This window comes from Apteryx mantelli, chromosome 2 (assembly GCF_036417845.1).
Source record: "Apteryx mantelli isolate bAptMan1 chromosome 2, bAptMan1.hap1, whole genome shotgun sequence".
NCBI classification, from domain to species: domain Eukaryota; kingdom Metazoa; phylum Chordata; class Aves; order Apterygiformes; family Apterygidae; genus Apteryx; species Apteryx mantelli.
The window spans coordinates 69,337,954-69,355,352 of NC_089979.1; the positions used below are offsets into that span (position 1 = coordinate 69,337,954).

General features: G+C 47.3%; 1 protein-coding gene across 1 annotated transcript in view; it reads left to right on the plus strand.

Annotated features, from left to right (window-relative positions):
* BMP6 (bone morphogenetic protein 6) overlaps positions 1–17,301 on the plus strand; it is a 102,106-nt gene extending 84,805 nt beyond the window's left edge. The window contains exons 3-7 of the mRNA XM_067290836.1: positions 188–336; positions 1,641–1,838; positions 13,053–13,129; positions 15,573–15,683; positions 15,779–17,301. Of these exons, the coding sequence (XP_067146937.1) occupies positions 188–336; positions 1,641–1,838; positions 13,053–13,129; positions 15,573–15,683; positions 15,779–15,928 (685 nt within the window). The 3' untranslated portion in view covers positions 15,929–17,301. The remainder of the gene's footprint in view (positions 1–187; positions 337–1,640; positions 1,839–13,052; positions 13,130–15,572; positions 15,684–15,778) is intronic.
* Positions 17,302–17,399: the final 98 nt, after the last annotated feature.

The window sequence follows — 17,399 nt, forward strand, 5'->3', positions numbered from 1 at the left end:
TACAAGAGCATGTGCATCACATAGTAAAACTCTGGATACAAGCAAGTAGGTTTGGGGGGTTGGTTTTCTAGCTATTAATATCACTTTTAACAATTGCAATTTCTGTTTCTCCCAGTGCTGTAACAGGGAAAGCCAGCAGAGAAAATCCCAGACAGCACAATCTTGTCATTACTATTCTTCTCTGCAGAGCTTCTGACCTGTTTCTGCTGGACACCCGGGCAGTGTGGGCCTCCGAGGAAGGTTGGCTGGAGTTTGATGTCACTGCCACCAGTAACATGTGGGTGATGAACCCTCAGCACAACATGGGGCTCCAGCTGAGCGTGGTGACCCAGGATGGTAGGTTATGAGCCAATTCACATAAATCATCTTGCGAGTCTTTTGGTTGCTGTTTGGAAGTGGTGCTAGTAGAAACCAGTGGTAGTGTGGGGAGCGTGAGCACTGTACCTTCATGGGCAGCTGTAGCCAATACCCTGAGTGAAGTATCTGAGGGCATGAGTTGAAGGCTGTTGACTTCTCATCTGTCCCTAGTCCTGTTTGTATAGGGAAGCAACTATAGATAAGCTACACTTAACCCACGAGTGAGGTCAGTTATCTCTGAACAGTACCAGGCTGAGCTAGCAGAGGTGGGTTGGGGTAGGGTCCTGGTTTCTTGGTTGGTCATGGAAGGGGGCATGGAGTTGGAAGCCCAGCTTGGGTGAGGTTTAGGTGTGACAGGAAGAAAAAGGGAAGGTATATGGGTATGCCTCCCCCTGTGCAGGCTTACGGCTTGGCTGAGAGCTGGCAGCCACCCTCAGGGCTGCTGCGGCTCCTGTCACTTCTTGTATCTGAGCAAGGCAAAGATGGGAGCCCTGCGTGGGAGAAGCGATGTGGTTGCAGGGCAGGGGTGGTCTCTCTGAAGGCTGGCTGAAACAGTAGCATTTCACAGCCCACAGAAACTTTGACAGGTGGAAAAGGGGAGGCTGCGGTGGGAGGCTGGAAAAGGAGAAAAGAGCCTGCGAAAGAGTATGATATTGAGTATCAGAGGATAAGCAGTGGGGATGGAGAAGGTCTACGTGAATGGAAGATGAAAAAGATGAAAATGGCATCCTCCCTCTGTGAGAGCCAGTCTCCAATCTTGTGTTCATGTTCTATCACTTCATCCCATTTTTTGGTACATTTGTGGGGACAAACGAGACCTGAGAACCACTATTCTTCCCGAAGAAATGTTAATGCCAGCCTCCACCTCCCCAGATGTGCTGAGAACCCATCCCCGCTCCTGACAAAAGCACCCTGTCTCTTTGTCCTCTGCATCCTAGAGGTCCCCTAACTCTGCTCTGGGTGCTTCTCAGGCAGCAGAACAAATTCCTAACGCATCTGGGCTTTGCATTTTATATATCTCTCTTACACCTTTTTAATGCCATGGAGTAGAGATGCTGTAGGGATAAAAAAGGGCCAGGCACTGTGGTGGTGCCTTTTTAAGGATGGATGGAGTGCAGTTGTAAAAATGTCAGTAGGTCATGGTGGCAGAAGGGGGATGTTCAGTGATAAAATAGCATGAGCAAGAAGTGAGGAAATCCTGCTTATGGGGATGTGGCAGTGCTGAAAAGAGCAATCCATCCTTTCCAGTTTTGCTAACAGTCGTTTTTCTGTTTTATTTGAAGGTTTCAGTGTAAATCCTAGAGAAGCAGGCCTTATAGGCCGAGATGGCCCGTATGACAAACAGCCTTTCATGGTGGCCTTTTTCAAAGTGAGCGAAGTTCATGTCCGGATGACTAGATCAGCGACGAGCAGGCGCAGGCAGCAGAGTCGAAACCGTTCCACCCAGGCACAGGATGTTTCCAGGGTGTCTAGTGTCACAGGTAAATTACTCAATGTCCATTTTGTCTGGGAGCTGGGACAACATCTTGTGATGTTTCTATTTGTTTCAGTGTGCAAAAGCAAGAAGGGGGGGCATGAGGTGGGGTGATCTTCCTTGGAGGACAGATGACAACTGCAAGGGAATGGGAGAGGAAGTCTCAGGTAATGTTTGCCTAGAATTACGCCATGTGAAATGGGATATTTAGAAGATTCCATCTCGGCGTGCATTGTGGTTTATACTATCGCACATACGCCTTTCCAGCACAGTTGTCTCTCAGTTTTCTTTGGAAAAGTCTTGGTAGAGCAGCACAAGTTCTTTTTTTTCCTTGTAGGAACAGCAGTGTAAAGAGTAAAGTGCATTTCCAAGCATGCAAGCAGGCTTGCCAGTTTTGCTGTGGAAAGGTTGCATGTTGGAGAGGTTGTATGACAACCTTATGTGTGCTGTCATATGCTGGTGTGACAGCTCTGAAATTTTGACAAAAATTGAGAAAATCTTCTCTGTTTTCCAGCACCTCTGCCCTGCATCACAGTGCTGGAAGCTCTTTATTCACTGGGTACCTTCTTTCCTCTCAAACATTTCAGCCCGTTCCAAGTTACTTGATTAATTTGCTTATGCTGCCCCCTTCTTTCCCGATAGGAGCCCTGCTTTTCCTCTATCTAGAAATGACTATACCCCAAGGAAGATACGTGGTTGTGTTTTGTTAGTGCATGTTCAGCCACTGCTCAGGGAAATAAGCCAATGCTACCAAAACTTTAGCGAGTGTGAATCCATAGGCTCTGTGTGCTCTTGGTTGCCTGGGTTGTGGCTGAGCTGTTCTGCTGGGCTGGCGGCAGCATTGGCCACCTTTGGGTCTTGTTGCTGTGGTGTATCGGTGTGGTCCATGCCTCAGTGTGACTCTGCTTCGTGTGTATTCCCTTGCCCTGTGGTGCCTGGATAACAGTGCGTGTGCCTGTGCCTGGAGGCGTGCGGATATCCAGAGCCTTGTGGTTCCCGCTCCGCTGCAAGTGCCAAACTCGGTTGGGGTAAAATGTTGCTTTGCTGATTTTAAGGGCAGAAGGAGTGACGCAATGCTCTAGGCTGCGCCCAGCCAGTGCCAGCGTGGTGGTGCCGGGAGGAGTGCCCATCCAAAGTTCGTCCTTTCTTTAAACAGAAGTGAGCGGGTGTGGGTATTGGTGACAGTGGTGACAGCAGTGCCACGGCTCTCGCTGTGTGTGGTGGGAGAAGAGGCAGGAGCTGCTAGCTGGAGGGAGATGTCCTTCTGTGCCGGAGGTTTTCCCCTGCAGTCGGCAAAGGGGCCAGGGATCCCGCAGGTGGGGAGGAGACACAAGGCGCTTTGCCGGTGCTTTGGCAGTAACAGGGCAGGGGGAGTGTTTGCTCCTGGGAGCTGCCGGTCACTCTGCCCCAGGCTCTCTGAGGCTGGTGCCTCAGGTGGCCTGGGGGATGTCCCTGGGCTGTCCACCATCGGGAGCACCGTAGCAGCGCTGGCGCAACATCAACCCTCGCTGCTGCAATTCATTGGGGTCTAGTTAATGTGCTCGCTTCGCTTTCCAAAGTGTGGGCTCGAAGGCCGTGGAAGAGCCCTCCACCAGTCCCACAGGTAAGATGGTTCATCTGTCACGTTCACTGGGACTCGTTTTTAGTTTTATCTTTCCTCAGTGGCTTCCAAACTGCATTTTTAAAGTCGGGTGTCACGGTTGTTCACAAGGTTACCCCCCCGGTGATCAATTTGCAAAGAGCATAAGGGCAGTTCATTCATGTGGACGTTACAAGCAATAAGCCCAGCTGTTAGGCACACAGCATGTAATTCTCCTATTCAGGTGGACTCAGCTGCTGCGCTCCTGCATCGTGGTGATGCGCGAGCTGATTTGTTAATGTTTTCACAGCACTTGGGGAAAATTATTTGCTGCGTTGCTGTTTTGTGGTGCTGGTAGTGGAGTCAGGATAGACTCCAACTTTCTCTCCTTAGCCCTGAAAGCTTTGCAGTGCTAAAAACAAGTTTTCACTGCTATTAAATCAGAAGATATGACTCAAAGCTCCAGAGGGAGCAGATATATTGGGCAAAAAGGGCCATTTTTACATTGCTGCTTTCCTGACTACAACCACACTTTAGATTATAAAATTATAAAATGACAAAAGGGAAAAAATAGCCAGTTGTTTTGTGGTTTCAAGTGCTTTTTTGAGCTCTTCTAGCTCAAAGCCAGCTTTAATTTAAAACCTGGAATTTGACAGTCTAGTAGTCAACAAGGTGTAGTTGAGCCTCTGTGGATTTAAAGGGTAGGGGAAAGGAGGGGAATTTAAAGTTGAGATGTATGTTTGGGTGATTTCTCTGTTTAGAAAGGAGAGACTGCATCGACTTATTTTCCTTTCGGAGTGACACTCTTAGATTCTGTTCTCCTTAAGAAGTGGTTGATTTAACAGCCTGAGAGGCGCTGATGACCCAGTGGGGATTGCTCTGCAGACCGATGTATGTTTTTAGCATTAAAGAGATCACAGTTTTTTTGGGGGTTTTTTTTGCCTTTTTTACTTCAGTGGGTTCTTAAATCCATGCCCCATGCCATCCCACTGATGTTTTGGGACTGGAGTGGGTAGGAGATAGGTGAGGCAGTTTCTGCCCTGGAGCACAAGGCAGCTGGCTCGTGTTGGCACTTGTTGGTGGACTGAGCCTTCCCTCCTCTGTGTTAGTGAAAACTCAGAGGTTTGTTCTTGCCTCTGTCCAAAAATGAACCTCTTTCTGAGAAGATGTTGGGATTGGGGGTGAGGGGTTGCGGGCTATGTTTAAAAAAGCCCAACTGACTGTATAAATAGGGACAGCATTTCGAGGTTTCCGCCCTGCGTGAAGCATGCTGCTGGATGGGTGCTGAATCTGGTGAGCCTAGGCCTTGCATGGAGGCCTGCTGTTACGTGCAGGGCTGGGGCGCCACTGTGTTTTCTTTGATGTGTAATTGTTATCCTGCAGTCAGTACCGAGTGCTTAGATGCTAAGGTTATGGCTGTGGCATAAAAGTCTAGATATAGGCTATATTTTTTTGCCAAGAATGCTCATTTCCCTGTATTTTAAACATGTAATTACAACTGGCTTATATAAAGCAGAACTGAGTAACCCCCATGGTTATAAACTGCTTTGACACAGAGTCCTGCGTCAATACATTCTTGGAGCCAAGCTCTGTACTTTTGTAGAAGGAAAACGAACAGGAAGAAAAGGCAGTATTTTTGGCTGTTGAGGCAGAAAATTGTCTATCAGCTGTAGCCCAGGACATGGAAGAGTGAGTTGGGTGGGAGGAGGGTTATCCACTGTTATCTTCAAGACTTGGAGTCCATAACTCAACGATTTCTTGCAACGTGTTCAGCTCGTGCTCTCAAACCCTTTGCTGACTCTAGTTAACCTGCAGCGGTGCGGGCTCTTTTTAGCATAACAGGTCATGATTCCAGGGCAGAAGAGCTTTGCTGCCGTACGGTCAGCTCCTCTGTGAGTTGCCTAAACGTGGTTGTGTGGTGGGCGATGGCATGGTGGGTTCTCCCCGTGCCCAAGAGCTGTGCACTCTTCTACTGAGACATAGCTGAGGCAAATCTGTTCCCTCAAGGCCTTCCTTACAGAGGTTCACAGAATCACAGAATCCCTGAGGTTGGAAGGGACCTCTGGAGATCATCTAGTCCAACCCCCCTGCTCAAGCAGGGTCACCTAGAGCACGTTGCACAGGATCACATCCAGGCGAGTTTTGAATATCTCCACAGAAGGAGACTCCACAACCTCTCTGGGCAACCTGTTCCAGTGATCTGTCACCCTCACCGTGAAGAAGTTTATTCTCACGTTCAGATGGAATTGTCTGTGCTTCAGTTTGTGCCCGTTGCCTCGCGTCCTGTCGCTGGGCACCACTGAAAAGAGTCTGGTCCCATCCTCTCGACACCCTCCCTTCAGATACTTGTACACATTGATAAGATCTCCTCTCAGCCTTCTCTTCTCGAGGCTAAACAGGCCCAGCTCTCTCAGTCTTTCCTCATAAGAGAGATGCTCCAGTCCCCTAATCATCTTTGTAGCCCTTCACTGGACTTGCTCCAGTAGTGCCACATCCCTCTTGTACTGGGGAGCCCAGAACTGGACGCAGTACTCCAGATGTGGCCTCACCAGGGCTGAGTAGAGGGGGAGAATCACCTCCCTCAACCTGCTGGCAACACTCTTCCTGATGCACCCCAGGATACCATTGGCCTTCTTGGCCACAAGGGCACACTGCTGGCTCATGCTTAACTTGGTGTCCACCAGCACTCCCAGGTCCTTCTCGGCAGAGGTGCTTTCCAGCAGGTCAACCCCCAACCTGTACTGGTGCATAGGGTTATTCCTCCCTAGGTGCAGGACCCTGCACCTGCCTTTGTTGAACTTCATGAGGTTCCTCTCCGCCCACCTCTCCAGCCTGTCCAAGTCTCTTTGAATGGCAGCACAGCCCTCTGGCGTATCAGCCACTCCTCCCAGTTTTGTATCGTCAGCAAACTTGCTGAGGGTGCACTCTGTCCCTTCATCCAGGTCATTGATGAAGAAGTTGAACAAGACTGGACCCAGTACTGACCCCTGGGGGACACTGCTAGCTACAGGCCTCCAACTAGACTCTGCGTCGCTGATCACAACTCTCTGAGCTCTGCCATTCAGCCAGTTCTCAATCCACCTACCTCACTGTCCGCTCATCTAACCCACACTTCCTGAGCTTGTCTATGAGGATGTTATGGGAGACAGTATCAAAAGCCCTGCTGAAGTCAAGGTAGACAACATCCACTGCTCTCCCCTCATCTACCCAGCCAGTCATTCCATCACAGAAAGCTATCAGATTGGTTAAGCATGATTTCCCCTTGGTGAAGCCATGCTGACTACTCCTGATCACTTTCTTGTCCTCCACATGCTTGGAGATGGCCTCCAGGATGAGCTGCTCCATCACCTTTCCAGGGATGGAGGTGAGGCTGACTGGCCTGTAGTTCCCTGGGTCCTCCTTCTTGCCCTTTTTGAAGACTGGGGTGACACTGGCTTTCTTCCAGTCTTCAGGCACCTCTCCTGTTCTCCATGACCTTTCAAAGATGATGGAGAGTGACTTAGCAAGTACATCCGCCAGCTCCCTCAGCACTCGTGAGTGCATCCTATTGGGGCCCATGGATTTGTGGGTGTCAAGTTTGCTTAAATGATCTCTAACCCGATCCTCCTCCACCAAGGGAAAGTCTTCCTTTCTCCAGACTTTCTCTCTTGCCTCCAGGGTCTGGGGTTCCTGAGGGCTGGCCTGAGCAGTAAAGACTGAAGCAAAGGCGGCATTCAGTAACTCTGCCTTCTCTGCATCCTTTGTCACCAGGGCACCCACCCCATTCAGCAAAGGGCCCACATTTTCCCTAGTCTTCCTCTTGCTACTGATGTATTTGAAGAAGCCCTTCTTGTTGTCCTTGACATCTCTTGCCAGATTTAATTCCAAACGGGCCTTAGCCTTCCTCGTCGCATCCCTGCATACTCTGACAACGTTCTTGTATTCCTCCCAAGTGGCCTGTCCCCCTTTCCACTTTCTGTATACTTCCTTCTTCTGGCTGAGTTTTGCCAGGAGCTCCTTGCTCATCCATGCAGGTCTCCTACCTCCTTTGCTTGACTTCCTACTCATAGGGATGCACCGCTCTTGAGCCTGGAGGAAGTGATGTTTGAATATTAACCAGCTCTCTTGAACGCCCCTTCCTTCTAGGGCCCTCACCCATGGGATTCCTCCGAGTAGGTCCCTGAAGAGGCCAAAGTTTGCTCTCCTCAACTCCAGAGTTGCGATCCTACTTAGTGCCCTGCCTCCTCCTCGCAGGATCCTGAACTCCACCATCTCATGGTCACTGCAGCCAAGGCAGCCCCCGACCTTCACATCTTCCACCAGTCCTTCTTTGTTTGTTAGTACAAGGTCCAGCAGCACCCCTCTCCTTGTTGGCTCCTCCACCACCTGTGCCAAGAAGTTGTCACCAATGCTCTGCAGGAACCTCCGGGACTGTTTGTGCCTAGCTGTGTTGTCTTTCCAGCAGATAGATATCGGGGTGGTTGAAGTCCCCCATGAGAACCAGGGCCTGGGATCGTGAGGCTACTTCCAGCTGCCTGTAGAAGGCCTCATCGACTTCCTCTTCCTGATCAGGTGGCCTGTAGTAAACACCCACAACAGTGTCACCCATGCTAGCCTGCCCTTTGATCCTTACCCATAAGCTCTCGACTTGCTCTTCATCCACCCCTAGGCACAGCTCAATACATTCCAGTTTCATATAAAAGTCTGTCTGTTGGCTACACTCGCTGTTCTGGATTTAAGTTGGACAGCTCCCCTTTTTGGGCTCTTCTCTTCAGTCCCAAAGGCCCTGGGTAGCTAATGTGAGGTGCTCTCTGAGAAATGGAAATCACCCTTCCAGTGCAGTGCTGCGTACATGCACAGTGCTTCACTGCGAGAGACATACCCCTGGCGCCGACAATACCGCAAAGTGCAACGCGCATGAACACCAAAGGTAAATAAGGCCAAATGCTTTCATGGTGGCAGCGGTCTTGTTAATAAACACTATTATCTCGCAGCAAAATCTTCCCTTTAGTAGAGCGTTCAAGCGCAGGCTGGAGCAAGGTGGCCAGGGTTGCTGCGTGCGCGCCTGCGTGTGCCTTCACACGCACGTCCACTTCAGCCTGACGTCTCCCCGTCTTCCCACCCAAGCAGATCACTTTCCTGGTAAGTGGGCTGTTGTTAACCGCATGATCAGTTTACACCAGCTTTATCCGGACAAATCACCAAAGTCAAACACCAAGAAAAAGGGGCTGGACTTGGAGACCTCTGTCAAAGCTATTTTGGACCATTGAAGCAATTAATTACTTTGAGAATACCCTTGCTGCTCCCAGGGTGCCAGTTTACCAGATTCCACAGACGGATTAAACTCAGTAAATATTTATATATTCTTTGCAGCACTTAACGTGGGAGAGGTTATAAGAAATCTAAGATTGGTGCATAAGTATCTGTAGGAGGAGGATCACTAGGGTCAGACTATTCTCTCTCCCCTTTAAGCAACACAAATGCCAGTGTCCAGCCTTAAGAGAAACATCTGTGCTTGCAGAAAGTCGGGTTTGTGCGCTAGTGCAACCTTGGTGAAGCCAGAGAACATCCAGTGCAAATAAGCCACAGAGACAAGCCATCGTAACTGCACTGTTTTAACTGTGCTGCCCTGGAAGCTATTTTTAAGTGCAGAACTAGGGGTTTGTTTGGTTTTTTTAAATCTCCATTTTAGGCAAACAGTTTGCAGTGTGATTAAATATAGTGTCTTGTAAGTGCCAAGCTAGTGCTACTGAATATAACAAAGAGACAATTTTGCTAAACCCCCAGAGGACCTATAGGAGCTCCCAAATAAGCTCCCTAAACTTGCCTGGATTTTGAAGGTCTCTGGCGAACAAGTTCTTGCAAATTGTATTGTAGCAGTTTAAGCTGTTCCCACTGCAGTTGTTTCCTGTGTACCTCAGCCGCAGGCTCTGCTTTCAGCCCTTGCTGCCTGCCTGCTGTAGGTTTGGCGGGGAGGAATGCATAGCGCTGCCTCTTGAGAGCTGGGTCGTGCAGTGTCAGTCACCTCAAATGGCAATGATGTGGGCTAAGGCAGTTTAGCCTGCTGGACTGGAGCAGCTGATACTGCTTTCCAGGGTTTGGAGAAAATGTGTCGTGGAGGCCAGTTTCAATAGCTCAGGGAGCTTTAGCTAACCACCTAAAACTCTCTACCAGGCAAATTCGTCTTTCCCAGACCCGTAATTGGAAGTATGTGGTTCTAGGCCATGCACCGAGCCCCAGACCATGGAGAACAGATTGTTATGATGCGTGTCTGTATTGCTGGATTTTTTTTCCCCAATTCAGAAAGTGACTGCCAAGAGTTGATTAAAGGTTTAGAACATCCTTAAAGTTGGGCTAAAGCATTAGTGCGGAGTCAAATTAAAGCACAGCTGACAAGTAACTTGCAAGCAAGGCTTGCCCAGCGTAATGCAAGTATCTTGCGTGCCAAACCTGCGAATAAGCCCAGGAGTGGTGGACCCCCAGGTCTTGTACATTCACACGGAAGACTCCCACAGTTTCGGGGTGTTCAGCGGAAGGGAAGCGTGGGCTAGCTTTCTGCAGTGCCTTGAGATGACTTGCTCCAGTTCCTCACCCCGATTCAGTCTGCTGTTACAGCATTGCAGCAGATTGAGAAACCCCTGGCTATGACAAGCTTGATGCAGCACTGTGACATTGCTAAAAGGATTTTGAAAAATCTTTCTCTAAAGTATTTGCAGGACAAGGTAGGCAAATGTATAATAAGTGGGAGGGAAGGGGAATTTGGAGTGAGGATTAAACAGAGGAAAATGCAAATCCTAGGAAAGAGGATGTTTAATATGTTGACATTTAAAAAAACAAAGACCGAGTTTGGGCAAGTGAGGAGATAGAGCTGCCTGTGTCTGCCTTGGATGGAGAGCGGGCAAGAGCAGGTTTCGGCAGGGACTTGGAGCAAGGCAATGAGAATAGCCGGCGCTCGATGCTAAGCGTAAAACAGGTGCTGTGCAGTATGCAGTTGCCTACTAGGGAGCTGGGGTGCGTTATTGGGGCCAGTTTCAAGCAGGGCGAGAGGACACATTCGTAGCACATTCTGCCCCATAGAGCTGGTGAAGCAGCTCCTCTTTTTCCCTCTGATTGCCCACAGCCTCTGCTCCCACTCCTGTTCTCTCTGCCTCCCTTGCCTTCTCCCCTTTCTCATAGCTGATTTGAGCAAACTATAGCTCTATTGAAACATATCATAGTTTTGCCTGCTTGGTCATGAATAGATAATCTCCCTCTTACCGACCACTCAAACTCCCCAGCACATACAGATGGTTTTCCTCTGAGCAAACAGCATATTTCTCATGGAAGAATAATGCAAGTCATATTTTCAGGTACTAAAATGAAAGCCTTTGACCACTAAAAAAGTATCTACTACTCACTTATTTCCTCATTATGACCTGATCGTTTAGAAACATCTCTTGCTAGAAGTTTACCCCTTGGCTAAGCCAGGGACTGAAAAGCTTAATCTAAAACAAACAAACAAACAAACAAAAAAAACCCTTATGATTTCTACTGGATATGTCTGTTTTCAAAATGGAAAGCTTGAATAGAAAAACCCACATCCATCCTTGCTGCTGAGGGCTTCTGAAATAGAGCATGTTTATGCTGCAGCAATCTGGTGCCCAGTGCTGCTAACTTGATTAAATTCACGATTGAAGTGATTCTGTTGAAATGCAATGTCTGAAATGCAATCCTTGAAGTTTAAAACCCAAACTGCTTCTAAAAACAACTCTCTAATCTTTGGTGGTTTGGAGGCTAGGTTTGTTTTGAGGTGTAGGGTTTTTTCAGACCCTCAGTGTTAACTGTACCCAACTGTAATGCTATGTTGCCCTTAATGTCAGTTGGATATGCTTTTAGTATTATAGTTTTTCTTTTGAATAAATATTTGCATTTGTAGTTCCCAAACTTAAAAAAAAAAAAAAAAAAAAAAAGGCTTATTCAAAGCCAAGGAAAAAGTCACTAAAAATATTTTTCTATCCCAGCTGCCACATTTGTGGAAAGCTGAACTGGGCCAGTGCCCTTTCAAGCAGTGCTGGGGGCACTGGGGGCTGGTTAGCTGAAACGCGCAGGGCAGCGGGTGGCATGTGCATCAGTGTGTGGCATCCGGCTGCTTACGGAAGCATGCTGAGTTGTAAATGAGGCGTACAATAGGAAAGAAGGCCCCTGTGGTTAAGACATGGGCTGAAGACACTGGCAATCTGGGTTCAGCTCCAGGCTCTGCTAGAGCCTCCCTGTGGGATGAGGACGCGCAGGAATCCGCATGTTGCCGAAGGCTGGGGACATGAGCTCCCACATCACTCCTCCAAATTTGCAGCCATCTCCCTCCCTCTCATTTCCCATTGGGCAGTGCTGTTGTCGCTTTTCCTTTGCCCTGTGATAAACAGGATAACCCCTTGGGGTGGGCGCTGGCTTTTTACCCAGGGGGAAAACATTTCCCCTGCAGTGCCCCAGCCCAGCAACGCAAGACCAGCCTGGGCGCACACAGCATGGGTTCACCTCCCATCGCCAGCCCAGGCTGCCATCACCGGCTGCTGGGGAGGTGGGTGGTTTCTGTGGCGGAGACACTGCTCCCCTGAGGTCCAGCGGCCATCGGGAGCGTGATGAGATGCAGCCACCATCTATCAAGGCTGGATTTGTGCAGCCACCTGGAAGTGAAAGGCCCCTCTGTCATGGCCTGAATCCTCCATTCTCCGCGGGGCTGCAGTTCCAGGTGTTCACATGCTGAGCCCTGTTTCTTTCTAAATATAAATGGGAAATTCCACTCGCACTCAAAAGCTGCATTTTGTAGGGCCATCTGAGCAGCCTCTGCGCTGGTGAAACATCACCATGAGTTGTGCCGTGACTAGGGGAAAGGGCTCTTGTTGGAGCTTTGCACCCCGTGCCCACATGCTTTTATATACCATAGGCAAGTTAACGTTTAGTGCTTATCAAATCCCATGTCATTTGTGATGAGAAGCACTGCCGATGATAAGCAGGTTGCGGGAGAGGTTTAGGAGGATACGGGAAGGGGCCTCTTGTTTGCCAGGGCATGGCTGAGGGGCTCCGTGAGCCGCATGTGGTGGCCAAGGATGGGCTGGGTGTTAGGCACAGAGAGGGACGGGAGAAACAGCTTGGCTGGCTATGGGACGTAGCTGTTTAAGGACCTCTGCCTCTTGGCTAACCAATACAGGGGGCACAAGGCAACGATTAACCTACCCGGAGTTAACAATTCCCGCAGTAACTGCACGCATTTTGCACACACCACCTTGGGCAGCGCGCATCGGAAACTGTCCTGCAAGAAAGCAGCAGCGAGTTCAAGTGCACAGCAGGGATACAGTCTGCGCCAGGCTGAAGGACCAGAGATTTATTTTTAAGGAATTGTTTTACTAGAGGTGTTTTACGAGCACCGCTTGTCAAGTTTTTAAGGGACACTGAAGGAATTACAACCCAGTTAGTGTTACTCGGGTGCCTCCTTTCCTGCAGGCATCTTAAAAGCTTCAGCCCAACTTTGTATGTCATGTCCCTCAACACCCTACTCCTTGTAGCTGCTGCGGGCGCTCACCATTTCTCACTCCTGAGCCTTCCGCTGTCCAGCTGTGCGCTGCAGTGATGCTCTGCCTGTTTTACTTTCTAAATTCCTGTTTTGTTTTTTTTTTCTTTTAACAGATTACAACAGCAGTGACTTAAAAACAGCTTGCAGAAAGCATGAACTTTACGTTAGCTTCCAAGACTTGGGATGGCAGGTGTGTGATGTTTCTCTCTGGGTAAACTAGACATTTTGTTATGAAATATTATCTAAACAGTGTCATGGTAATTCCACTCGAGGCTGCCATTATGCTTTAAAATGTCCCTTGTGCCTCCCCACTAAGACCAGGCACAGGGAAGGCCAAATAAATATTGATAGTTGTGACATTTGATAAAAGCCAGAGGAAGCTTGGTATTTTATGAGATTTAAATATACAGTCATTTTCTGTCACTCACAGAATCACAGCACAAGCAAGGCCTCGTATCTGTGTACCTCTGATAAGAACCCCCTACCCCCAAAGTACAGCCCACCCCAGAAACACTGTTTTTAACCAAATCAAGTTTTTTTAGCAATATCAGCCTAATTTTAACGTGATGTAAAATGTAGCCCAAAGGCATAAGTGCTGCTGAGGTAGGTGGATTGAAGATTGTTTTTTTCAGTGCAATAATGCAGGGCCTGAGGGATGTTTAGGACAAATTATTTAGGGCCAATCCATAGTGTCATCAAATGTAGTATTTCAAAGAATGCCCTCATCTCGTTATTTTTGTCATTCAGCACTTTTGTTAGGGAGGTCCCATTTCTGTCAGTTAAGGATTTTGCAGATTGGAATTCAAGACAAGATCCCTGGGCTGCCCTTGCTGCTTTTTAATACCCAGCACCTGAAGGTCCTGTCCCAGCTAATGGGACAGCAGCATTTTTTTGTAGCTGATGGTGAACTCCAGCCTTGCTGCCTCCCCACCAGCCATGATTATGGCTGTATGCTGACGCCAGACCCCATTATTTGCTCGTGCCGCTGCCTTTTGCTTATGAACGGTTGTTCCTGCTCCTCTTTCCTATTAGCTAACTTGCTCTGCTTCCAGTTAGGAAGTATATTCCAGTTCTGAAGTTCCTAATTCCAACCCAAAGACAGCGTTCACAGCCTTAAAGGCACTGCCTTCACCTTTCTAGTGGCTGTTTAGAGCAAAAAAATGTAAGATGCTGCCAAAGGCTGGTGGCGGACCCGCAAGGCTTATTGCAGGAGTTTGAGGCCAGGTATGGTGACCACTTGTGGGGTAGAGAAGGGGCCATGACAGAGGCAGGGCAGCAAACCCCTCCTGTTGTTGAGCATTGCTACCTACATCCTTCAGCATAGCAACCAACTTTTTTTATTTTATTTTTATTTTTTAATATAGCAAGCAAATGCTCACCCCTTCCTTTCAGTGTGTCCCTAATTTTCCCCATATCCTTACACCGTATTAAACCACAAATTTATTTACCTAGTCAGTAATGGCTTCCATGTCAGGAGAGCGAGTGTCCTATGAAGAGCAGCCTGGTTAAACTAGAGCAAATTATGAGTGAGCCAATACAGTAAAATGAATGAGTGGTTTTGATATGCCTAGGCATGCCCACGTTAGCACTCAAATAGCAAGCTTGGTTAGCAAAGCTGCAGTAATAGTCTCTAGCTGCTCGATCCTATTACTGTATTGTTACTAGATTTTAAACTAGCCAAATTCAAGCTAGCCCAGGTATTTGGTGTTGAGTAAAGGGGAAATATTCTAATAACTATGTGCATATGAGGTGTACCAGTACTTCTTTTTACAGTGACCATCTGAGCCTGACACTGAGGGAGGAGAAACTTCCCATGCTAATTGGTGATGTGACTTTAAAACCAGCTTTCTGGAATAATAACACAAGGGCCAAGCGTTATTTGCGATTTACCTTCGTCTCTTTTGTGTCAGCAGCAGAAAAGCTGTAATTTTTGTGTTATTTCTGGGGGTGGGGGGAGAGTGTCAGGAAAAGCTTCACCTTCCTCCGTGGCATTGCACGCAGCTTACCACCTGAGGCTTGTCACCTGCTTGCACACGCAGAGCAGGAGGGCTGTCCCCTGTTAGGCATGCGGCTGAGGTGGAGAAAGCAGTTCATTAGGCAAATTAAACTTGTTACAGTCTCTGAGGCAGACTGACATCCCTGTAAGAGTACTTAAGGTACAGTGTCCGTGAGGCACCACAGCAGTGTTTTATGTTGCCGTTCTGGAGGGGATGTGTGTGTGTGTGTGTGTGTGCACGTGTGCAGTTTGCTCCTGCAGGGAGCACCAGCTGAGGCTGCGATTCAACTTAGGAAAGGTAGTTCAGCCAGAACGCCTAACCTGCAGGAAACTTTGCCGCATAAAGGCATCCAAACCACAATTCCCACGAGGCACCAGTGCAACAGTTTTAGAAATAAATCTGTTTTAGTTCATGGCAGTTAAGCTGTGCATAGAGGTGCACCATTCTTTGGACATTAAAAATCAGCGTGTCCAGGAAAAAGTCATAGCTCACAAAAAACTTTGTTTCAGTGAAAACACATTTTCACCCTTAAGAAAAGTTAGTGGAAATTTTTCAGCTGCTCTTAATTGCATGCAGTTGTCTGTACAAGCTGGCAATTTCTTAATTTATATCACATTCTGTTTGTTTCCTAAAAAGGACTGGATAATCGCTCCAAAGGGCTATGCAGCCAACTACTGTGATGGAGAGTGCTCTTTCCCACTCAACGCACATATGAACGCAACCAATCATGCCATTGTACAAACGCTGGTAAGTCTCCAGAAAGATCTGTGGCAAAGCAAGAGGTGAGTTTGTAAACAAGTTATCATTGTATCAACTGTGTTTTCTTCTTTTTTTGGCAACAGGTTCATCTTATGAATCCTGATTATGTTCCCAAACCATGCTGTGCACCTACTAAACTAAATGCCATATCAGTTCTTTATTTTGATGATAATTCTAATGTCATTTTGAAGAAATACAGGAATATGGTAGTAAGAGCTTGTGGATGTCACTGACAAAATCTTCACATGGACTCTGTGATTCTACCATGAACTTCCCTACTACCTTCCATACTTCCACGAACTACCTGACTTTGGAAGAATAATCTTGATGAAACACCCTTCAAAACACTATTTATGTGCCTTGTGAGAGGAAGGGGTTGGGGGCCCACACTCTGTGGTGTGAGAAAACTGCTGCAGTTCTTAAAAACTGCCCCTACACCACAGCAGCCATTCAGCTCTGCAGAGCCTAGGCTTGCAAAGCAGTGGTCTGCCCACACACACTGTACCTAGCTGGGATGATCTTAATCTCACACAGCAGCTTGGCTTTATCAGTTGCTTGGACATGTACTTCAGTTCTACCAAATGGGCATCCAAGACCCAAAACCAGTGAGGTTTTTTTTTTCAGGGGTGGGGGGGGGAAAGGTGGGGAAGGGGAGAAGGGGAAGCTAGAGTAGAGAAATGTTGTTAGTACTTCAGCCTTAGAGCATGCATCTTGTGCAAGACAATCTGTAATTCTGCCTAAGGTTAGGAATTGCCTTTTGTCTAGAAGGAACAGTTACTACACCTGAAACTGTTAGTCTCCTTCTGACCTCTATGTTGATAACAAGCATCTTAAATTGTGCCAAAGCAAGTCTTGAAGTCCCCTTATTCTCCAAGCATGGTTTAAGTCTGATGCTGCAAGTGTAAGATAGCTTGGCTGCACCCTGTGTTAGAAGCACTAGGATGATCTTCTTAGTTCAGTATTTGACTGGGCAATAACTTTATACATTTGTTCTTATGCAACTTCCCTCCACTCCCCACCTGGCAGCTGCCTCATCTACTACCACTTTGCCCAGGAAGGAAGGAAGAACCTTCTATAGCTGTAAGTCAGACATTTTTTTAGGGGCCATTCATTCTCTAGCTGGACAATTTATTTACAGGAAGACAGAATGTCAATGAAGTATTCTAGTATTTGGCCAACTTTTCCCCTTCAACCCACGCAAATAACAAACTGGTTTAAAGGATACATTCACATTGTAGCCACAGTTTTGGACTTAAAATTTGTCTAGCAGAAGCTAATAGCAAACTGATTGTTTTGATCAATATTAAACTTGTATTAAATGCACTTACCTCTAATTCTTGCATTTAAAAGGCTTCTTGTAAATACAAGCTATAATTTATTGCATTTGTCACTGTATATTCATTGTGCTGTATCATTTATAGAAAGACTGCTTTTTTAAAAAGTTTTTATTTAGAAAAATCTCAGTGTAAACAATTGTACCACTTTGATTTTATACAAGAAACTCATGAGATTGTGCTTCACTAGAAAGTTGTTAAAAACGTGATAATAAAGGCTTTCTTTAAGGCAGAAGTATATACATTGATCTAATACATCTGCCAGTACAACACTTAGCTTTCACTGTGGATTTTTCACCCTTACAGTTTTAGATTGAATAGAACCAATGGTTCTTGACAAACAGTCAGTACCAGGAGAAATTTACTGATT